The sequence below is a fragment of the Passer montanus genome, unplaced genomic scaffold (assembly GCF_014805655.1).
Source record: "Passer montanus isolate IOZ18808 unplaced genomic scaffold, ASM1480565v1 scaffold25, whole genome shotgun sequence".
NCBI lineage: Eukaryota > Metazoa > Chordata > Aves > Passeriformes > Passeridae > Passer > Passer montanus.
This window is the reverse complement of record NW_024367149.1, coordinates 8,156,454-8,178,906: the sequence shown is the minus strand read 5'-3', so window position 1 is coordinate 8,178,906 and position 22,453 is coordinate 8,156,454. Positions and strand designations below refer to the sequence as shown.

At 53.9% G+C, this 22,453-nt stretch overlaps 2 protein-coding genes across 3 annotated transcripts; both read right to left on the bottom strand.

Annotated features, from left to right (window-relative positions):
- Positions 1-483: 483 nt before the first annotated feature.
- On the bottom strand, positions 484-4,023 carry BSND (barttin CLCNK type accessory subunit beta). The gene is made up of 4 exons (XM_039711581.1): positions 3,847-4,023; positions 2,777-2,856; positions 2,198-2,434; positions 484-1,490 (listed from the first exon to the last, which is right to left on the bottom strand). The coding sequence occupies exons 1-4, from the start codon at positions 4,021-4,023 to the stop codon at positions 1,217-1,219; spliced, it is 768 nt and encodes a 255-aa protein (XP_039567515.1). The 3' UTR covers positions 484-1,216.
- An 801-nt stretch (positions 4,024-4,824) lies between these two features.
- Positions 4,825-18,024, bottom strand: TMEM61 (transmembrane protein 61). 2 transcript variants are annotated; one of them, XM_039711560.1, is made up of 3 exons: positions 17,613-18,024; positions 8,620-9,035; positions 4,825-5,770 (listed from the first exon to the last, which is right to left on the bottom strand). In XM_039711560.1, the coding sequence occupies exons 2-3, from the start codon at positions 8,979-8,981 to the stop codon at positions 5,485-5,487; spliced, it is 648 nt and encodes a 215-aa protein (XP_039567494.1). In that variant the 5' UTR covers positions 8,982-9,035; positions 17,613-18,024; the 3' UTR covers positions 4,825-5,484. The 2 variants fall into 2 exon arrangements, with proteins under 2 accessions (XP_039567494.1, XP_039567493.1); XM_039711559.1 differs by lacking the exon at positions 17,613-18,024 and adding an exon at positions 12,485-12,757.
- Between the last annotated feature and the right edge of the window lie 4,429 nt (positions 18,025-22,453).

Below are 22,453 nucleotides of genomic sequence, written 5' to 3'. Positions count from 1 at the left end.
TTTTCTTGCACACCCTGCCCTGTACCAAGCACTCCTGGGTGGCAAGGGAGCACAGGAACATCCCTGCAGGCTCTGTGCCCCATCCCCCTGGGGTGCTGGGCACAGCTGTCCCCACTTTTCCACTCGGGGAGCTGCAGGGTTTTTAAGCTCCCTTCCAGCTGAGTTCCGTGATTCCATGGAATGTGCTGAAGTCTCCTCCGGCAGCAGACGTGTGCTCCCAAGCCTCCTGGAGCCCTGCCAGGCACAGGCAGATCCAGCCCAGCTTTCCCAAAACAGAGCTAGGGACTCTCAGCATCTGTTGGATGCTTTGATCCAGACCCAGCTGCCCTGGCTCAGCTCAGCCTCACAGATCCCTGCAGGGCTGAGCAGCCAAAGGTGGGATTCCCCCCAGCTCTGCCCTCTCTGTGTGCTGAGACAGGCTGTGGAGGGCCCCTGGGCTGTCCCTGTCACGGTGACAAGCCAGGCTGAGATCCACCCGTGTGGTTTGGGACAAGCACCTTTTATTCACAGAAGGTTTGGGGACGGTGGGTGCCAGCCTGCAAAGCCACCTGCAGCTGCTGACACCGACCCAGCAGACAGTGTGCAAAGCCACCACCTCAAGTGCCACCACCAGGGGTTTGGCTCAGCTGTGTCCTCCCCCCGTGTCCCCAGGAGGGCTGGAAGCTGGTCCCTGTGCAGGAGGTAGGGGACAGCACGATCTGCCACCTCCATCACCCCTCTCCCAGCCCGGAGACATGAAGGCTGCCTGCTGCAGGAGCCTCAGGATCGAATTTTAATTTCAGCAGAGCTTGGGTAAGTGGGAAAAAGACTTTGAGGACAGTTCTGCCTGATAAAACCCACCTGCACTGAGCAGGTTTTACCCACCTACACCTGATCCTGCTGCAAACAGCACAGGCAATCCTTTCCCTCCCCAAGCACAGCACTTAGCCCTGCCCAGCCCAGCTGCTCTGTGCCCACCCAGGGGACTCTGGCAAGGAGGCCTTGTCCCACGTTCTGTGGAGTTCAGGAGCTGGGAGTTCTCCCTTTGGGACTGGGGGAAATGACAGCCTCCTGAGCTGCTGGGTGTGCCCCGGGGCTGCAGCACGGCACAGGGACAGGCAGGACCCTGGCGCCACCGCAATCTGGGGACAGCCCCCTTTCCTCCAGGCTGTGCCCTGTGTGTCCCCTCCATGAGGCGAGTCCATGCCAAGCGGCCGCTTTTTTTTTTCCCAGAAAATCAGTTTTCAGGCTCGGAGAGGCCATCGCTCTCCTTGAGCAGAGCACCCGGCTCCTCCTGGAGCCCGTAGTAGAGCTCATCCTCCTTCCCGGCGCCTTCCCGGGGGGCTCGGGGCTGCTCTCCCCCGGGGGAGCTGCTCGGGGGGCGGCCGGAGCGGGGCAGGGTCCGGCTCTGCGGCGCGGGGCTGCCGGGCACGGAGCCCTCCAGCGACGGCGTGTCCATCTCGTCCAGCAGCGATGCCAGCGGGGCATCCCCCGGGGCTGGCCGGGCGGCGCTGCGGGGACACGGTGACACCGAGCACGGCTGGGCAGCAGCTGCGGTCCCCCCGGCATCACCAGTCCCCTCGCGGGGTGGCTGGAGGGGCCTGGGATGTCTGTCCCTGTCCCAGCCCTCGGTGCCTGCTTTTTTGGGGACACCTGCCTGCCCAGGGGTTGAAGCAGTGGCTGTCCTTGCGCTTCCTGAATCTGCAGCTGGGGTGGGAAAGCACTGCACCCATCCCAGCTGCAGCTGCATTTTGGCAGTCCTGTGCCCTGAGCCTGAACAGAGACCCCCCCATCACCTGCAGAGCCCTCTGGGACCTCCCAAACCAGGGCTTGGGCATCGTATGTGGCATCTGGTTTGAGGGTGGCGTGCTGTGCATCTCATTTCTATCAAAGGCTGACCGGGAACTTTGGGGTTATTCTTGTGAGGGACACTGTTTGTATTGATAAAATGAAATAAAAGCAAAATGCGAACACGCCAAACATCAAAGTGCAAATTACAACCAAAGGCCACCTAAATTTCCTCCTGGGAAATAATTGGGTTCAGAGACTCCTCGAGGGCTGAGACACCATCCGGTGGGGCCAAGGGTGTGGAGCTCAGTGCTGTGAGAGCAGCAAAACCCCTCTGCATCCTCCCTCTCCCCCAGCAGTGGGGGTCTGATCCCCCCATTGTCACCCCCCATCCCACCAGTGCCACCCCAAGCCCGCAGGCATCACCTACCAGCTGCCTGCCGCTGTTTCCAGGCGGGGTGCCAGGTCCTGGAGGGGGTCCCCAGCCCCCAGCTCCCGGTGGATCTCTGCCTTGGCCTGCAGGGCTGCCTGGGAGCAGCTGCGGGACCTGGGCTGGGCCGTGCCCAGGGCTGGGGCCGAGCTCCCCTGCCTCTGGATCTGCTCGTAGGATGGCAGGCTCTTCTCATAGCTGCTGCTGGCCTCTTGGCTGGGGCAGGGGGAAATCAAGCTGCAGGCAAAGGGGTGACGGGGTGCTGAGCAGAGCTGGACACCCTGGAGCTGGGAGGTGCTCAGGATCATGCACACAGGGCTCCACCACCTGAGGGAGTGGCTTTAGAGGCCACCAAGGCCGTGTCACTGCCCACACCAGCAGCAGAGCCAGGGGATGCCTGCAGGAGCACCCCTGGGTGCTCTGCCTCCCCCAGCACCACTCAGCTCAGCCCTGGGTGGGCTCAGGCAGCTCTCACCTCTCCCAGCCTCATCCCTGCTTGGCATTTTGTGCTGTCCCCATTTTGTGTGTCAGACCCTGCCCCCAGGGCACACACATCAGCCACCCTGCCGTGGGACCCACCCGGTGTCCTTCTGTGGCAGCACCGTGGGTTTGTGGTCCAGGAACCGCTCGGCCTCGAGGTCCGCAGGGACGAAAGTTATCTGGGGAAAGAGAGGCAGAGCCCAGGGGCTGTGCTGGGCGTCACAGGCACCCTCACCCTCACTCTGGGAAAGGGCCAGAGTGTCCCTTCAGCTGGGTTTGGGGGTCTTTTCCCACCATATTTGGATGTTTTCCTTTGAAAAGGCACTTTTGAGGGAAATCAGTAAGGAATTAATGAGTCCAACCCAGCCCTGCTCTCAGTGCCTTTCCCCCTGTGGGGTCACATGTGTCCCCAAGCCCAGAGGGAGTCCCAAGGCACACACAGGAGGTCACTGGTCAGGAACCACACCCAGGGTGTCCCATCCTTGAGCCTCAAGCACGGTGGCAAAGCCACATCTCCCTGCTAGCTGGGGCTGAGCTCAGCTTTGAGGGGAGCTGGTTTCTGCTCCAGCCCAGTCCCAGGGAACACAGCTGCTTCCGGAGCTCCCAGCTGGTCCTGGGCCCTGAGGTGGCTCCCCCACATTTTGGAGGGCAGCCAGGTTGTTGATGGGCCACCCAGCAGTGCCCAGATCAGCCCTACAGATGCCCTCTCCTTGGAAAAAGCCCTTTTCTGCCAGAGCCATTTCCCAGGGCAGGGACACGTGGCTGCACTCCGTGCCCTCTGCCAAGGAGACTCCAGCCGAGGGCTGGGCTCAGGGGGCCGGGACCCTCCCACCTCCATGGCCACCACAGTCCCTTCCTGGGACTCCTGGGAGCCTGCCAAGCCCCGGATCCCAAGGAAGGGCAGCGTGGGAGAGAGGAACACAAGTCTATTTCCTTGGGATTATTCCCTGCTGCCTGTTTGAAAGCAAAGCCCAGGGAGTGAAGGAGATGGGGGCACATCCTGCAGGCACCAGCAGGGCACAAACCTCCCAAAGGAATTCCCCCTCCAGATTGCTGCAGCTGGCTTCCCCTGGGGAAACTGAGGCTGCACATCCACAGCAGCCAAAGCCCCCCAAGCCCAGCTGAGCCCTCGAGCCCCCCAGAGTTCCCAGCAGCAGGAGGGATCCTACCTTTGGGTAGCACTGGCACATGCTCCACGTGATGCCCACGGCTACGAGCAGCACTCCCAGGACACAGAAGGTGATGTAGTACTGGGGCTTTTCCACGCTCATGATGAACATGCCCAGCATCACCAGGAAGAAGCCCAGGATGATGAACCCGTAGCGGAAGGTCTTCCCCTCTGCCATGGGCTCCGGGTGGGACAGGCAGCAGGAGAGACTTTGGGAAGCCCGTCCACCCGCGGCTGCTGCCTGCTGAGCACACCTGCAGCGCCAGGCAAGGGGTGGTTTCTCCCTGCAGAGGCTGCCAGCAGCTGAGGATCAGCTGCACGTCGAGCTGGTCCTGCCCAGGGCTGAGCCAGCCAGTTTTTAATGGGTTTGTAATGAATGCAAACACTGCCCCGCCGTTCACACTCCAGTGGAGCCACCCGGCACGTGTCCGGGTAACCTTCCCTGCAGGCACGCTCAGCCAGACCCCACAGCTTGGCAAGGGACAGGGGGACCTGCAGGGATGGGGACCCGGAGAGCAGCTGGTGCTGCCGGGATTTTCCCAGCCCTGGGCACTGGAGCTGGGCTCGCTCATAAACCAGAGCTGGCACAGCCCCAGACAAGGGGGATGCCAGGGCCCAGCACGTTCTCAAGGGCTGAGGGGCTGCAACAGGAAAAGAGGGAATGCTCTGGGGCTTTTTGGAGGCTGCAGGGTTTGGAGCAGACCCTGCCTTGCTCTGGCTGAGTGCTAGGGCTGCCTCACTGGGCTGTGGAGGAGGAACTAAAGCCAGAAAAGGATGGAGTGAGGTCGATCCACCCAGGAAGAGCAAAGACAGAGTGCCCTGCGTACACTTAAGTTGGAGCATTGGGGTGTTAAAGGGTGTCTCCTTCCCACCACACATCCGACAGCCAGACAGCGTTTGTTTTATTCCCTTGATTTAGTCCCTTGATTTATTCCCTTGATACACCTGGTTTATGACACATAATTGTAGTATAAACAGTATGTTAGACGTGGCTGTGGCTGCTCAGCCACCCTGCAGCCCTGCAGGGCCGCAGGGGGCCCAGGGCAGCGCTGAGTTCTGGTGGGATGCAGGACCTGGCACAGCTTTGGGCAGGGCTGCACGCCCACCCGTGGAGGGCAGGGAGGGAGGAGGGGGCTGTGCCACTCGGGATGGCTTTTCCAGGAGGCTGCCTGGCATCCATGCCAAGTGCACTCGGATGCTCTGACCCACCGAGCATCGCTGACGCCACGTGAAGTGAGGCGTGGGGATCAGTATTTAGGGAAGCAAGGGGGAAGGGATGGAGACAGGGCTGGAAGGGGCATTCACAGAGAAGGCAGCGGTGCAGATGGGAGCCGGGCTTTCTCTGCCCAGATTACTCGTTCTGTGCTGCAGATTTATTGTTGAGTGGGCAGCTCCCGGCCTGACAGGAGCTCCCCGGGGTGAGCAGGGAATGCAAAGCCTCTGAAACCAGCAGTGGTTTTATTAAAAATACGAAAGCTTTCAAACATGCCAGCTACCCCCGACGCCCTGAGCACATCTCGGGTCCCACGATCCCCACAGCGCCGGGAAAGCCGGGCAAGCCGGGCTGACCCTTCCCGCTGCTCTCCCCCAGAAATGGGGGGCTCGGTTCGGGCGCACCCGCAGAGTCCCGGCCGGGCTCTCACAGCCCCCGCACGCTGATGTTCTCGTAGCTGGGCGGCGGCGTTGCCTGCGGCTCCGGGGGCTGCCCCGGCTCCAGGCGGGCCGGGCTGGGGCGGAACAGGGCGCTGTCGGAGGAGCTGCGCCGCCGGCCGCCCTGCCAGCCCTCCTCCTGCTCCAGGTAGCGGTACAGCGGCGGCGTGGGCTCCTCCTTCCTCCCCGGCGGCTGCACGTAGGCCGGGGCAGCGTGGGCTGGTCGGCAGGTCAGCGCTTCTTCGTAGGTGGGGATGGCGCTGGAGTCCCAGGGGCTGTGGGGGGAGAGGAGGGAACACAGCAGTGCACACCATCAACATCCCAGAATCCAAGTGGAGCATCCCAGCACATAGCTGGAGCATCCCAGAATCCAGCTGGAGCATCCCAGCATCCAACTGGAGCATCCCAGAATCCAGCTGGAGCATCCCAGCACACAGCTGGAGCATCCCAGAATGCCTGGAGCATCCCAGCACCCAACTGGATCAACCCAGCTCCCATTTGGAATATCCCAGTTCCCAACTGGAGCATCCCAGCACCCAGCTGGAGCATCCCAGCACCTTACTGGAGCATCCCAGCACGCAACTGGAACATCCCAGCTTCCATTTGGAGCATCCCAGAACTCAACTGGAACATTCCAGCACCGATATGGAACATTCAGCTTCCAATTGGAGCACTCCAGCACCCAGCTGGAACACTCCAGCATGCCTGGAACATCCCAGCACCCAACTGGAGCATCCCAGCACCCCATTAACTGGAGCATCCCAACATCCCATCAACGCCATTGTCTGGAGCATCCCTGAGCAAGATTAACTCGTGTGCTGGGCGGAGCACACGGGCAGGTTTTGCTGAAGTGTTGTGTGTCATGGGGTGACCCTGTCAGCTCCCTCCTGGCATCCATGAGGTTTTCAAGAGGGTCCCGTGGGCAGGAGAGCATCCTCACCATGCCTAACCCCTAATTCACCCCCTGAGGAACAGAGGCTGCTGACAGCTGAGGGGGCAGCTTGGCACAAGGACCAGGACAAGCACCAGGCACCCCAGGTTGTTATTATGTTATTTTTTGAAAAATCCCTTCACCAGGATTTTTTCTGCTGGGAAGCTGAGAAGCCTCAGAGGAACAGAAAAAACAATATTATCTGGTTTCTTTCTCTCGTTTTGCTGCTTTAGAATGTGGCAGGTGCATGTTTGATTAGTTCCATGTGAATTGTTTTTACTTAATAACCAATCGTGGTCCAGCTGTGTCAGACTCCCTGGTCTGTCACGAGTTTTTATTATTCATTCTTTTCTAGCCTTCTGATGCATCCTTTCCTCCTTTTCTCTATAGTTTAGTATAGTTTTAGTATATAATTTCATATCATATAATATCATTAATAATACTATATGATATATGTAATATAATATAATATAATATAATATAATATAATATGATATGATATGATATAATATATCAGCCTTCTAAGAATATGGAATCAGATCCATCCCTTCCCTCGTCCTGGGACCCTCACAACCACACACCAGGTCACTGTGGTCACACCCTGCTCCCATGGCAGCCAGGGCCCTCCCTGCACTGGCCAAGCCTGGTGCCACTTCCAGCAGAGTTTTCCTGAGCAAACACAGCACTGCCAGGATGCTGCATCCCATCCAGCAAGGGAGCTGGGAGCTCAGGAAAAGGGACATTCCCCCCAGGGGCACGGCAAAGTCCCTCCCTGGGACAGGGAACCTCCCCCAGATACCCAGAGCTGCTCACAAGCTCACAGACACCCAGATGGGCACTGAAACCCCTGGAGAACAGGAACGTGCCTCCCACTCCAACTGTGTTTTTATGGTTTAACGTTCTCAGGAGTTTCTCTTCGTGCTGCTTTTCCCCAGAGCCCCATTTATGCCGGAGCCACGATCTTTGCTGTGACCCCATGAGGCAGCACTGGGAAGGGCTGGCTGGCCCTGCTTCCACAGCAGTCTCCAGCAAAAAAAACCCCTTTTTATAAAAAAAACTTTTAAATGAAGAAGTGGGAGAAAATCTCAGGCTCACACTGGAAGATCCAGGGAACCTGAAAAGCAGCAGTGGTGTTCAGGGCAGGGCAGAGTCATTCCATACCCCATGAAATGGGCTTCATAAAGGATATTCTGCCTACATTTCTATCTTGGTGCCCTCCCAAGGATTATTTTCCTTTTTTTTTTTTTTTTTTCATGTAACTCCCTTGTAAGAAAGACTTTGCTTCCATTAAAGACCTTACAAACACCCCCATCCTGACAGAGCATTGCAGACCTGCCAGACCAGGGCTGGAGCTCTGAGTGACCCCTCCCTGCCCCCACATCCAAACCTTCTGCCAGAAAACCAGTGTATTTTCTGCTTGGTGGCCCTGCTAAGGAGATGTGTCCCTTGGCACGTGATGGCCCTGCAGGGCACAGAGAGAGATGGATGCAGGGCATGGAGAACTGGGTGAAAAGCAAGGAGAGCTGGATGCAGGGCACAGAGAGCTGCATGCAGGGCATGGAGAGCTGGATGCAGGGCACGGAGAGCTGGATGCAGGCATGGAGAGCTGGATGAAGGCAAGGAGAGCTGGATGCAGGGCACGGAGAGCTGGATGCAGGGCACGGAGAGAAGGATGCAGGGCACAGAGAGCTGGATGCAGGGCATGGAGAGCTGGATGCAGGGCATGGAGAGCTGGATGCAGGCACGGAGAGATGGATGCAGGGCATGGAGAGCTGGATGCAGGGCACAGAGAGAAGGATGCAGGGCACAGAGAGCTGGATGCAGGGCATGGAGAGCTGGATGAAGGCAAGGAGAGCTGGATGAAGGCAAGGAGAGCTTGATGAAGGCAAGGAGAGCTGGATGAAGGCAAGGAGAGCTGGATGAAGGCAAGGAGAGCTTGATGAAGGCAAGGAGAGCTGGATGCAGGGCATGGAGAGCTGGATGCAGGGCACGGAGGGGGTGGGCAGGGAGGACACTGCAGGGCTCAGGTTGACATTAATGAGCAGCAGCATCTCCTCGGGGGGCAGGAGGAGAGCACAGAGCAGCGCTGCTGCCTCTGAGAGCTCCCCAGCCAGCACGGCTGGCAGCAGCTCCAGGCTCAGACCCATCCTCCACCTCTGCCCAGCCCGGCGCTGGCAGGGACGGGGCTCCCACCTGCAGTTCCACTTCTCCGGAGGCTCGGCCGTGAAGTACTGCAGGTCCCTGGGGAAATGGTACTGGTAGCGCCGGGACACCACCCTGGCGTTGGCCTTCACGGACCACAGGAGGCCGAAGACGAGCAGGATGCCGCCGATGCCGCAGCAGAAGAAGTTGACGGAGCGGAGCAGGGCGCTGGAGGACGAGGAGGAGGAGGAGGAGGAGCTGGGCACGGCCTCGGCCTCCCGGGGAGGCAGGAGGCGAGCCCCGCTGCCGGAGCCCACCTCGCCATCGCTCCACCAGGCGAAGCACAGCGTGCCCGTCACCAGCAGCACGGCCCCCGTGATGGTCAGCCCGTAGCGGAAAGGCGCGGCTGCCATGCTTCAGGACGAGGGTTCAGTAGGGGACAAGAGTGGGGCAAGGCATCAGAGAGCCTGTAAGACAAGAAAGGTGCCAGGTTTGATCGGGAGAAGCTCAAAGTTGAAGACCTGCTGGAGGAGAAAATGATTGGGTGAGTGTCGGAACCCAGGACATCCCTCTGGGTGACCTGGATGGCTCAAGATCCTGGCAGGGGCTTGGAAACCCTGGCAGGAAGCCAAAGGCACCTGGGAATTCAATCTCAACCCATGGAGCAAATTACCAACTTTATATGAAGAATTACAAGTCACAGAAGTTTAATGAGCTGTCACAGGGTGAAAAGTGGAATTTTAAAGAATTTGACTGTGGGGGTCTAGGGGGAAAGATAGAGAGATTTGAGCATTGTCCTGTTCTTCTCCCTTCTTCTTCTTGGCCTCCATCTTCTTGGTGATGGTGGCACTCTGGGATTGGTGTAAAGTAGAAAGTCACTGCCTAACACAGGTGATAGGTATTGGAACATAATTGTAAATATAAAATATGTAGTTTGTAGCATAAAAGACAATGCCAGGTCCGTGCCTCGGACTGACCTGCAGAACAGACCTCAGCAGGCCAGACAGAAAATGTTTTAGATAAGAAATAACAAACAACCTTGAGAACACGAGCTGAAGATTTCTGACTCCTTCTTCGACAGCTGGGTTGGGGAAAAGAGACTTTTAATACATCTTGGGGTCAGCTTGACCAGAGGAGATCCCGAGAGGTGAGGAGGTCTGTGGGGCTTGCAGCCCCCTTAGCCATTACTGTTATCCTTCAGAAGGGGCATCTCCAATATCTCAGATGGGAAGAGCAAAGTCAGGACCCATAAACTTCCCAACAGCCTTGTAAAAGCATCCCAGTTTTCAAGGAACAGCACAAAGGAGGATGGACACCCCAGCTCCGGGTGCTTTCAGAGCTCTTCTCTTTGGGTTTTATTCCAGATTTCCTCCCAGACGTGGGGGAATGCCAGCTGGGTTTCCTGGGCTTTCAAAGCATGGCTTATGGAAGAGGTCGGAGAGAGGAACATAAATTTAAGATGTCATCACTTCCAAATTATCAATGTGCCTGTTTTCTCCTCCAGAACTGATGACATTGGAAAAATCCTCTCAATCTTCATCCACATGAAGTTTGGCACAAAAATCTTTGCTTGCCTGGGTCAGCTCCAGTGCAAACTTTCTCAAGTTCCTGTCAAGATTGATCCTGCAGGTGTTATCACCCTATCAACCTTCACCCTCCCTGTCAGGGGGTTTGGGGTTGGTTTGACAACCAAACAGGTGAGGTAGAGCCACACGTTCCTGCTGGGTGGCCCTTCTCAGCTAAATGTCACATGCAGAGAGTTTCCCTGGTGCTGGAAAACTTGGGGAGGGGGCACTGCTTTCTGATCTCAGCCCCCATTGCTTTCTCCAGCAAACAGCAAACATCTGCTCCCTGAGCTTGTGCATCCCCAGCTCCCAACTAACCAGGGAGGCAGAGAGGTCTCCCCCATCCCCTCTGCTCAGAGCCCAGCAAGAAGCTGCAGGTTCAGCTCCCACTTCTCAATGGACAAAAAGCTTTGGGCCATGTGGGAATTAAGCACCAACACCCCAAAGTGTCCTGGGTGAGTGCACTGTGCAGGTTTGTCGTGGTGGCAGTGCCAGCAGAGAGCCTGCACATGACGGGTGGCCAGGGCAGAGAGGAGCTCAGGCAGAGTTGGTGGACAGACGGATGACCCACACTCAGCTGTCACCTGTGCCTTCACCACTGTGCCTGTGTGCCAGTGACAGGACCACAATGTGGTGGCTTTGGTCTCCATTCCTCCAGGCAGGGCTCATCTCCTGCAGAGGGGTCCTGAATTGTACCCTGAGATCTGCAAGTGCAGAGCCAGAGCCAGGCAGGGAGCAGAAGTCCAGAAGGACTTGGCGTCATCAAGGTCAGGTGGAATTATGTTATTTCAAGGTGTTATTTATCAGATGGGCCCACTGGATGGAAAGCCAAATTACCTTGTAGTGAAAGATGCACTATCTGATCTAATCAATGTTTAATGAAGGGATCTGATGAGAAGTGAGATTTAGGAAAGCTGCAGGAGCCCCAACAGCTCACTCCAGGTTTTGTCCCAGGGTCACAAGTCCAAAATGCCACCTGGGCTGGCTGTGGCCAGTGGTCCTCAGCTGTGGCCACCTGCTGGGAAGGCAGTCATGCTCCTGGGCTGAGAAAAGGCAGAGCTCCCCTCTGCAGTGGGGCATGTTTGCATGCTCCTCCTGAATGGCAGGGGCTGGGCTGAGCTGAGATGGAGAAGAGCCTGTTGGAGATGGTGTTGGATGCTGTCAGGGATCAGCACCCCCAAACCATCACTGAACACAAGCAGGACACAGCAGAAGAGCTGGGCTCGGGTTGCCTTGCAGCAGGAGATGCTCAGGAGAGCACAAGGACCCCAGTGACATGTGAATGCAGCTCCTTTGGACAGCAATGCGTTTTCATGTAGAAATTTCAGCATATTGATTGTTTAGAGGGGAAAAAAATCACCCAAAAAAAAAACCCTACAGCAAAGCTCTCAATCCAGCTGTGTGGAAATGTCAGGTCACTCCAAACTGGGACACGGGACTGAACCTGCACCAAGTTGAAATGTTCACATCCCACAACAAACACTCTCCTCATCCTGGGGTCGGACTGGTGAGGTCTGGGAGATGCTCTGAATTCCGCGGTGAGATTTAGGAGACGCTGTGGTTCCCCTGCCTGGGCACGGGGAATTTTGCATCCTCCAGCGCTGAGCACATCTGGGAGAGCTGGCAGCGAGGGGGCGGCGGAGGGAAGGTGGAGAAGCCTCCCATGGAGGAGCCTCTGGGAGGTGATGGATTGACAGCTCCAGAGAATAAACTCTTTTCTCCTGACGAGCCCAGTGCAGCGCAGGGAGCTCCCGCAGCCTCCCCGCCCGTGCGGGGGCAGCTCCGCCACCGCTGGGTGACATTGCCACCGCTGGGTGACATTGCCACCGCACCGTGCCCTTGCCAAGCCCCCTCTCGGGCTGCCACAAGCCTCTCTGAAAGACCCGCGGTGTTTTCTCAGCACAGAACACTGTGGAAGGAGTCTGAAGGAGCAGGAGCGAGGTGCGAGGCTGGGGCACTCAGCAGCTCTCCCTCCCCGGGAGCGTTCCCAGCGCAAGTTTTCACGGAGCCACAGCAATTGCCGGCTCTCAAACAGCCCTCTCCACTCTCCGAGCCCCCCCTGACATTTTGTTCTGCCCTGTCTCCTCCTCTGACCTGCTCCGGAATAGTTTTCCGGGGAGTAGATGCGCACGTTTCATGTACAAACAGATAATGTTGATAGTTTACACAGCTCCAGCGAGCCGCTGAGAATAGCAGCCCCCATATAAAGTTATGCAGATGGTGATTCATAGGGTCTACTAAGCATTACTCAGAAAAACGCTCTTTTCAAGCAACACGAGGAAAGAGTTTTGAACCTCTCCCACCGCCATCAAGCAGAATCCACCTCCACACGCGTCCCTCACGGCACTTACAGACCGTCCCTGCGTGCGGAGACCTTTAATCCCGGGAGGGGAACGCCGGGCAGGGATGCACCAAACACAGCGCGAGCGAGTCCTCAGGGAGACCCCTCCCTGCCTTCATCCGGATCTGCTGCTTTGTGGTGACAGTCACCAGCGAGGGTTCGGTCCCCATTCAAAGCGAAGTGACAGCGATGCCTTGGAAAAGCTTCCGAGAACTCCGGTGCGCTCATCCTCCCGAGGCAGTGCGGGCCGAGGAGAGCCCGTGTGTCCCCCTCCGAGCCCCTGTGTCCCCCTCCGAGCCCGTGTGTCCCCTCAGAGCCCCTGTGTCCCCTCAGAGCCCCTGTGTCCCCTTCGGGGCCGTGCCTGAGCCCCCCGTCCCCTCTCCGGCTGTGGAATCCCCTCGGCACCCGCGGGTCTGTCCCTGGCACGGCCCCGTCCCGCCCGGCACAGCGCCCAGCCGGGGGTGCCCGGCCCGGGAGGGTCCCCTGCGCTGGGGACACCGCTGTCCTGTGCGGGACAGCCACGCTGCAGCGCGGCGGGGTCTCAGCTGTGCTTTGTGAGCGCTTCGGTTCTGCTCACCTCTGCGCCAAAAGCTAGTGCTGTCCCTTTGCCTCGTTTATGGAATTATAATTAGAATTAGAATTAGAATTAGAATTAGAATTAGAATTAGAATTATTAGAACGGTTTGGGTTTGGAAGGACCTTTTAAAGGCCGTGTAGTCCAATCTCCGGCAACCAAAACCTTCCACTCGATCAGGCTGCTCAGAGCCCCGTCCCGCCTGGCCTTCAGTGTTTCTGGGAATGGGGCATTCGCCACCTCTCCGTGACAGTGTATCACCAACTTCACTGTAAACGTTTTTTTTTCTTTATAGCTAATCTAAGTCAAGCCCTTTTTTAGTTTAAAACCACTACCCTGCTGCACTCAGGACACCTGGATGTTAAACAATCTGAGGATGCTATAACCTGAATCTCAGGATGGTCGGTGTGACAGCATCTGGATTCAGGCACAATTGCTCATCACGGGGCTGGAGGGAGATTTGATCAGGAGCTGCTGTGCTGTGGCTGTGCATCTCACACATCCACAGATGCAGCACGCTGCCCTTGGGCTACAGCTGAGCATCACTGACAGGGAATCCATTCCTGTGGGCACCCTGGGCTGCTGTTCCTGCTCTGCTTGGAGCTCCCCATCTCACCAGCTCAAAACCAGCTCAAGCTTTACCTGCACGTGCTGCAGGGACTGATGCAAAGCCCCGCTGTGGATTCACATCTGCTTCCTACATGACTGGAAGTCACTCAGCCCAGCTGAGAACGTGGGCGTGTACAGCTTCGTTTACCTGCAGCCACTGTGGAGTTTTGCAAATGGCAAACTGAGGCACACAGAGGGCTGGCTCACACAGGAGTGTGAGCAGGTTGGGTCTCCATCCCCAAAGTCCCCAAGGCCAGCACCCAGTGACGTGGGGACACTGTGAATCAGCAGTCACCCTGTTGAAGGACAATAAGACAACTTTTTCTGCTCCTTACCTGCTCAGATATTGTATTTAACTGAAAATTTGATTGTCAAACAGCATCTGAAGCACGTCAAGGTGGTGTTAGTGCACAACTCCCTATTCCCAGCACAGGGCTGCAGAGGGGGATGGCTTTGTGCCAGCACATTGGTTTTTCACCCCCATAACCATCCACAACCTTCTGCCTTGCCCAGGGATCTGGTCTGCAGGCAGTCACAAACCCATGACAAATATTCCACCACAAGGTAGAGGCTGGAAGAGCTGACTGCTGCCAGCACCTCTGTCTGCTTAGCAGCACCTTGGCCAAAATGTGTTTTCCCTCTCTGAGAACTTCCCTGCAGGTGGACAAGGTGCTGCAACGGGGGGCACAGGGAAAAGGCTTCTCCAGAATAAAGACAGAATATCTGTGCAAAATATGTGAAACATCCCATTACAGTGAAACTGCAGTGGAGAAAACAAGGAGATATAAAAGACAGTTACAGCCCCTGCAAGAACAAGAACAAAGGAGGAACGGGGAAGGAGATTGTTCCAGTAATTGCCTCCCCCAGGTAAGGATGCTGAGCCTGAGCAACGCTGCTGGCACAAAAAATTCTGCTTTTTGATTCATTGTTCACCTAATTTTGCTGCTGCAGCAAATCACATGTAAAATAGTGCATTTCATTGTATAATCAAGATAAACAAGCCAGCTTTTTCATTAGGGGGGTGTGTGTGCAGATGCATGCACTCTCTGCCCTCTCACGACAGGGTGGGTGATACCAAGAGCACCAAGTCAAGAATGAATTTGGATACACCAAGCCTAGAGCAGAGGCTCCCTGCCAGAATCCTTATTTGTGGCACCTGGGACAGCCCACGGGCGTCCATCAGTGATTTGGCACACAGGACACTCATCCCATGCCCAGCTGCCCCCAGCAAGCACCTCTGGTCACACCCCCTGTGACAGCGTCACTAAAGATCCACTGATGTGGCTTCAGGGGTCACATCTCTGCAGGCACAAGGTGCCCACGTTGTCCAGATCCATGGAGAAGCCATTCCCAGGGGCTGGCACACCTCGTGTTTCCCTGCACACTGGGTGCATCCTGCCAGGCTGATAAGGGGCTGCAGCACACAGCCACGAGGATGTGCAGATGGGAGAGAGTTCCTGCATCCAGCACGTGGAAAGCAAAGGAGAAACCTCCTGCTGTTTATCTTTGCCTTAATTTGCATCTTCTTAAAATGCCTGATTAGTCGTGCTAGTTGATATACTGGCTCAGGCACTCCTACTTAATCCAGTCAGCAAACCCAGGTTTGGAAATATTTGTCCTATGTCTTCACAGGAGGCAACATTCCCCGGTGTGCTTTGGGGTTGAACCTGCAGCTGGATGTGGATCTCTCAGTGGAGGTCCTGCTGCTTGGGCAGCTGGAGGGTTTGGGAGCCCTCCTTTGTGGTCTCCATCAGGAAATGCCAAGCATTTGGATGTGAAAGGGGATCGGCCCTCTGACCTCAGAGTGGTGAGTGGTTTTTTGGCTAATTCACCTAGAAGTACTCATTCTGCAGATCTGCTGTGGTTTTGACCCAAGCCTTTATTGAATGCTGAAGTCCTTTTTGTACCATAATTTGTACTTTGTAAGATATCTTAATATTTAGTTCCCATGGCTTTACTGAGTTTTAGTTATAATAAAAGAACAAGATGTGTATGAAGTTGTTTGATATCAGTTTGTGTTGTGGTTCCTCCACTAGCTATGTCCATCCTCTAGCAAGCCACTGGACCCAAATCCTCTGAGTGTTTTAAAGCTTAAATGTTTGCTTACTCAACTGTAATGATGTCCCAGCCTGTAAATCTGCCCCACACTGAGGAGCACAACTGTGGTGGAAAGTTTTGGAAAGGGACTGGGAAAGTATGGATAGCATCATCCACGGAGGGATTTATGGACAAGCAATGTTCTCAAATTCCTTCAGCTCCTCGTCTGGGACTTGTGTCAGTCCAGGAGCACCTGGCTGAGGTGCCAACTCCTCTTGGGGCTGTTGTGTAGAGAAATGGGTGTGACAAAGCTTTGGCTTTCCTGTAAGGAAAATTTCTGTGTTGCAGATGAGGACAGAAGGAGCTTCCCAGGAGCTTTCCAACAAAATCTGCAAAGGATTTGAAATTTGCCCAACAAGAGGTGGGGGAAAAAAATAGTTAAATCCTGATGCCTCAGCTCAGCCTTTACTCAGACAAAACTTCTTCTGAGCTCCTGGAGATTTTTGCCTCGGGGAAGCCCCATGTCTGAGCTTCTTTCTTTCTCATGAAGAGGCAGCAGGGTTGTGCTACCCGTGGGTAACCCACCATGCAGCGTGTTTTACACGCCACAGCTGCTGCAGCTCTGCTGGAGTGTGAGCTGCAGTGAGGAAACGTTGATTTCCAGCCCCGTGGGCTCCTCAGTCAAGCTTGATGTCAGTCACATCCACCACACCTGAGCAGAGAGGGCTGTGGGAGACAGGCCCTGGCTGCTGAAGCACAGCAGCAGCTTGCTTTACTCCTCACGTTGGATATCTGAGCCTGGAGCTCCTGTGCATCCTTGATTCCAAATGCTGATGTTCAAAGAAGCAGTGAGGACTTGGATTAAATACAAAACTGGCTAAATTTGCTTCCCAGTGAGCTCAGGTGTGAGATGAGCCACAGCTATGCTGACATCCCCAGGACCTGGTGCTTCTCCATGCCTCTGCTGCATTACAGAGCTCTCCAGGGAGCAGGGAATGGGTTGGGCTTTGTTTATTTTTCAGCACAAAAATGCAAAAGAGAAGCCCAAAGCAGCATTAATTACAAATTTCAGAGGAAAAGGGTGGAGCAGCCATCTAGCTCTTCTGGTTGCCACCACGTGTGAAGCCCTCAGTGTCCAGCACACATCTGTCCCAGATGTTCCACAGCTGTTTTCCTTTTCCAATGCCCCTGCATTATCCCACTGCCTGCCTTGGCACTGGGCTGCCCACCAGCACTTGTTCACACCAGTGTGCTGTGCTGGGAGGTGGCTGAGGCTATAATGCTGCCAGCAAACCTTGCAAACATTTTGTTGGAAGCATGACAGCCTGGGGAGAGACACAAGGAATGGCTGAGAGGAGGAGGGTTTCAAGGTTTCTTAAAGAATCAGCAGCTAAGGTATCAGCAAAACCAGATTTAATATAATGGTGACAGCACAATGAAGTTTGATGGCCAGGTTCACTCTATTACTTACTAATGGTTAAAGCACAGAGAGGAAAAAAGCAGATAAAAATCCAATGTCAGTCAATCCAAACTGATAGAAACACAACATTATCTATGTGAAGGCTGGGCTGGGGAGGGGGAGACAAAATGACAGGAGACAGTAAGGATAAAAAGGAATGCATTCAAAAGGCACAACAGCTCTTCAATAAACAGCATTTAAACTTAACAGCACATAAACCTAACAGATTTAACTTATGTTGTCAATTCAGCCAAACAATACAGCAAAGAATTCATATAGGATTTACTATATCACAAAAGTAACTTACCTACAGGCCTAACTTCCTTCCAAATCTGAAGTACTTCAGAATCCAGGAGAGCAGCATTCCCAGGACATTTGATGTAGCACATGCACAATGACATCCAGAGTCTGTACAAGATACCTGTAAGGAATTCCCTTCTAATTCAGTGAAATACTCACCTGGGATGCCCTTGGTGCCCTGCTGTGCCCAAAAGCCTCTCTGCTTTCTTCACAGCTCATCTGCAGCATCAGCTGTTGACCCAGTAAGAGCTCTGGGATTTCTGCCCGCACACCTTGCCTCGCTTTACCCCATTTTCATCTCCTTACACAGGTTTCTAGGTAACTAGAAGGATTTCAAATTGTCTAGGAAGACAATTTGGAACTCTGCAAGAAATGACAGGAGGTGAGTTTGGGAAATAACAGGCTGCAGCTTCCCTGTAATGACATTAGAAGAGTCAGAGATATCAACACTCATCTCCAGTGCCACAGCTCCCTCAGTGGGGAATTTGCCTCGCACTCTGGTTAGCTCTGTGGTGTGAGGCTCTGAGGAGACCCCACTCCTGATGTTCTCCTGATTTCTGCCTGAAAGGAGCAGCACTAGCAGGAGATTCCTCCCATGGAGGTTTACGAGCAGGCTGCTCCCATCTCTTCCCTCAGCCTGTAAGAGAAAAACTGACTCAGTACTGACTTGGAAGAAAGAGGGGGATGTGAATGTGAGTAACAGGCATTTGCAAAGATGCTTGTGAAGAAACTACTGGAAGACATTGCCTAAGTTAGCTGCCTTCAGACTGAAAAGACTGGTCTCAGTTTACCATCTGCAGACGACTTAGATCAGCACCTCAGACTGCAACAGGACCTCACAGAAAGCAGCCATGAGCAGCATCCCAGACACAGACCTGCCATCCCACATGGAGTACACAGGCTTCCCTGCTCCACCTCCCTGGGAAGTCACCCAGGATCCAGAGAGTTAATCTTGCTCCCCAAAATGTATCCTGTCCTTTTCTTTGGCTACTTATCTTACTTGAAAAGGTGTGGTTTCCTTCCCCTGGCACTTCTCCTGTGCCAGAGAAGTGTCAGCTCTTGGTTGCCTCACAGAGGGATGAAACTCTCCTGCCCTGATTCCCTCTGCCAGTTCCAGCATGAGGGAAATCCACCCCAGCCCTGTAATCTTCGTTAGCCTGGATGTAAGCAGACATCTCAGTGCAATAAAAGTTCAGAGGTTATTACAGGCTCTGGGCTGATACCATAGATAATGGTAATTAACTGCTCTGGGATGGCAGTGGTTTATTGCTGGCTGATTTCTCAATGTTTTCCTTAAGCATTCTGTAAAAAAAAAATGGGCATTGCCAAGGATGGAGAGGGCAGGAGGAGACAGAAAGAAGCTGAGTCTGCAGCTCAGCCCACAAGAGGCTTGGAAGTGCACCTGGAGTTTACCATGAGCTGGGGCAGGATCAGTGCCTTTACCCATTCTCAGATTTATTTGTGAAATTTGCCACATTTAGGTGGGTATTTAAAGGCCACTCTTCCCCATGAACAGGGTACTGCAGCAATCATATTTTGGTGGTTACTGGAAGTACAAAAAAAATAAATTGGAGTTTGGTTGTGTTTGCTGAAATTGCAATTGCTGTCTCATTTTACTAGGTATGGCTCCAGCCAAGCCTGCCAAGCTGGATCCTACAGAAATTCCCTGTATTAAAGGAAACTGAGCAATCACATCCTCATCACCTTCCATGCAGACAGCTTTTCCAGCCACTGATTTGCAGAGCTGAGGACCAGTCAATTTATCCAGTCCTCAGCCTGGAAACCATTCTGTATCTCCACGAGATGCTCCACACACGGGAGCACATCTTGTTCTTCTCCACAGAAAGGGGCAGGAACCTCTTCTCAAAGCCTCCAGCTTCCTTCTGCTCAGTTCCACACACGTGGGAGTCGCTTCCAAGGCACATCTGCTGTTGAAAGGAGCCGAGCAACGTGGAGGGAACAAACACTGGCAATCAGCTTTCGACCTGATTTTGTACTGAGTTTTCCAGTGAAAAAAAAAGGACATTTGTAGTCTATCAGCACAGCACTGAACCACGTTAAATACGCCTCCATTTATCTTCAATAAGACCAATACAGTTCCTTATTATTGGAACAATGGTATATTTTTGTCACCCTTAATTATTAACTTATCTGGCTGCAATTTCTTCATTTATTAAAAGGATATTCTAGGTGACTTTAACAGCTATACAACTCTTACACAACCAACATCTTAAACTCTTTTTTCCCAGCCATACTTTTCCTTTTTTTTTGCTTTGCTCACAGCTTTTCTATTTTTCTTTGGCATCAGTAAGTAAACCCAAGGGGCCAGATCCTACAGTTACACTGATGTTTTTGGAGCATGGCCTGGAGTTTTATCACTTTACATCATCTGGGAGTGGGCCCATGAAATTTTTAAAACATTGAAATAAATGAAAGCAGACAGGTGACAGAGTGACAGCACCAGGCAGAGAAAATGGCCACAGCCAAGGCAGTGCAAGCCTTGGCTTTATTTGGAGGAAAAGGACCTGCAGCTACATCTGGAACTGGGAGGCTAAACACACAGGCAGGTTTGCTGGGAGCTGAAAACGGGAGAAAAATTTGGCCTGTACAGAAAAACAACTTGCAGTGTTTCCTCGGGTGACACTGGCAAGCCTTCACCATCACCAAATGATTCTCGCATGTTCCCACAGTGTTTGCCACTCCAAGCAAGAAGAGTCCTGAGGCCAGTGTGGGGAGAGGGTGCCCTGGAGTCACTCCCCACCAGCTCTGGTTCACAACTGCCTTCATGACAAAGCTCACCCTGAGCACCCTGGAAGCCACTGGCACTTGTGTCCATTTTGCCACGAGTCTGGAGTAATGCATTTATTGCCTTTCAGTGACTGCAGCTGGTTTCTGATGCCCGGCACAGTTGGTGTCCCCAGGATCTCACCGACAGGAGATGGGAGCATCAGTTTCTTCACCCACTTCTCCTCCTCACTCTCAGGGCTGTGAAGCCAACTGATGGCTGCCACGAGCTCACTGTCCCCCCTGCTCACCCAGAGGAGTGTGACCTCCCTCAGCCTGCAGTTTGAGTTCTGGAGCCCCAAGTTCTCCAGTAACCAGATCTCCACACCCGCTGCTGTGCCACAGCCATTTCATTTCTGCCACAGAGGACACTACCCTGGTGACAGCGAAGGGAGGGCTGAATTCCTTTCCCAGTCTGGCTCGCTGTTTTGACAAGTGATTCTTTTTATAAATCCCAGACAGGGTATCCCTCCAGAGTCAATTGTAAAGCTGGATTTAATGCACATCACAGAGAATACACGAAAGCTCTCGTATGTTCTGCAGCACTGGGGTTTTTTTGGTGGCTCTGTGAATGTGCTGACCCGCAGCTGACCCTGCCTCCTGATGCAGAGCACAGCCACTGAAGGATAGGACACACTCTGCCATCGTCAGGATTCCCAATTTCACTTCACACCTGCATCTGCTGCCCCCCAAGGTGGTGATGGGTCCCACCAGCCACCTACAATAGCTCATCAGCAGAGGAGTGGGGCATGATTGCTATCAGAGCTCATGGGATACAGCCCAGGCATCCCTGATTCCTGCAGCACCAGTTATTGCTTCTTTTGGTAGAGCCCTTCCCAGTGTGAACAGGGTGGCTGCAGCCTTGAGAGGACAGAGGAAGGCAAGGAAGAAAGAGAAAAGTCACCCCAAGGACTCAGTGTGCTTAGGGTGGACCAACCCACATGGAGAGCTTTGCCCACCATGGATGTTAAAGTCTTTCCACATTAGGTTCACCTAAAATAGCCTCACCAATCTAGCGTTGCCTAAGCCTTCAGTTGGTGTTTCACTTCCCCTGACAGCTATCTGGAAGTTTTAAAGTAACTAAAAATGCATTTTCCCTTTTTGACCGATTTCCCAAGGGCCACCCCAGCTACAGCTGCTGCACCAAACCCTCTGCCCTCCTCCTCTCCAAGCCACCACACACCTCTACTCCCTCACATGAAACAGCTGTGAAACCCAAGAAATAGGTCCTGGGCAATAGAAATCCCATTGATAAATACCTTTTTAAAAAAAAACCATCTGGAAGTTGGTTAATTGAGCACCATCAGGTAAACACAGGGGCACCACATTCCCCTGCTGGCTTTTCCTTCAGGGTGACTGAACATGCTTTGGATTTCTCAGCAGAGGGAGCTTCTCACAAGCAGTTTGAGCACCACCTCCCTCCAACCCTCAGAAATGCTCTCCCGTTTCAAACAAGCTTTGCACCAAACCCACGTGCAGGAAAACCAAAGGCAGCTGACTCCTAACCCCGAGTAACCATCGGCTGGCTTCTTTATGGATTTAAGCAGGCTTGCAGCCTTCCCAAAATTCTTTATTAGTTTTCATAACTATTGCTATTAAATGCTTATCCTTTGAACATCCTGGTACTGCTCAGCAGCAGCTCTGTGGCAGTCAGTACCAGGGCTCTGAGAGTTTGCAAGAAAAAATGGGCTTTTTAATGCTTTTCAATGCCTTCCTTTGGTGCCACTGAAGGCCTCTTGATATTTTTCTTAAGGAGACAGAACTCTTCAGCCTACTTTTGTGTGCAGCTCAAATGCTCTGTATGTTATGACCATGCAGTGTGGCCAGCAGGATCGGGGCAGGGATTGTCCCTCTGTGTTTGGTGGTGATGAAGCCACTCATGGAATCCTGTGTGCATTTTGGGGTCTCTCATGACAAGAATGACATTGAGGGGCTGAGGTGTGTTCAGAGCAGGGCAGCAGAGCTGGGAAAAGGGCTGGAGCACAAGTCTGAGCTTGAGGGAGTGGTGGTGCTCAGCCTGGAGAAAAGGAGGCTCAGAGGGGACCTTCTCAGTCTCTACAACTCCCTGAAATGAGGCTGGAGCCAGGTGGAGGTCAGGGTCTTCTCCCAAGGAACAAGGACAGAACAAGAGGAAGCAGCCTCAAGTGGTGCCAGGGAGGTTTGGATTGCGTATCAGGAACAATTTCTTCACATAAAGGTTTATCAAACACTGGAAC

Excerpts from the sequence above, each read along its gene's own strand:
- BSND (XM_039711581.1), bottom strand. The coding sequence starts at position 4,023 with ATGGCAGAGGGGAAGACCTTCCGCTACGGGTTCATCATCCTGGGCTTC. Across the intron at positions 2,435-2,776 it reads CTGCCACAGAAGGACACCGG|CTTGATTTCCCCCTGCCCCA; the intron begins GTGGGTCCCACG and ends CTTTGCCTGCAG. Across the intron at positions 1,491-2,197 it reads GAAACAGCGGCAGGCAGCTG|CGCCGCCCGGCCAGCCCCGG; the intron begins GTAGGTGATGCC and ends GTGTCCCCGCAG.
- TMEM61 (XM_039711560.1), bottom strand. The coding sequence starts at position 8,981 with ATGGCAGCCGCGCCTTTCCGCTACGGGCTGACCATCACGGGGGCCGTG. Across the intron at positions 5,771-8,619 it reads CCGGAGAAGTGGAACTGCAG|CCCCTGGGACTCCAGCGCCA; the intron begins GTGGGAGCCCCG and ends CTCCCCCCACAG.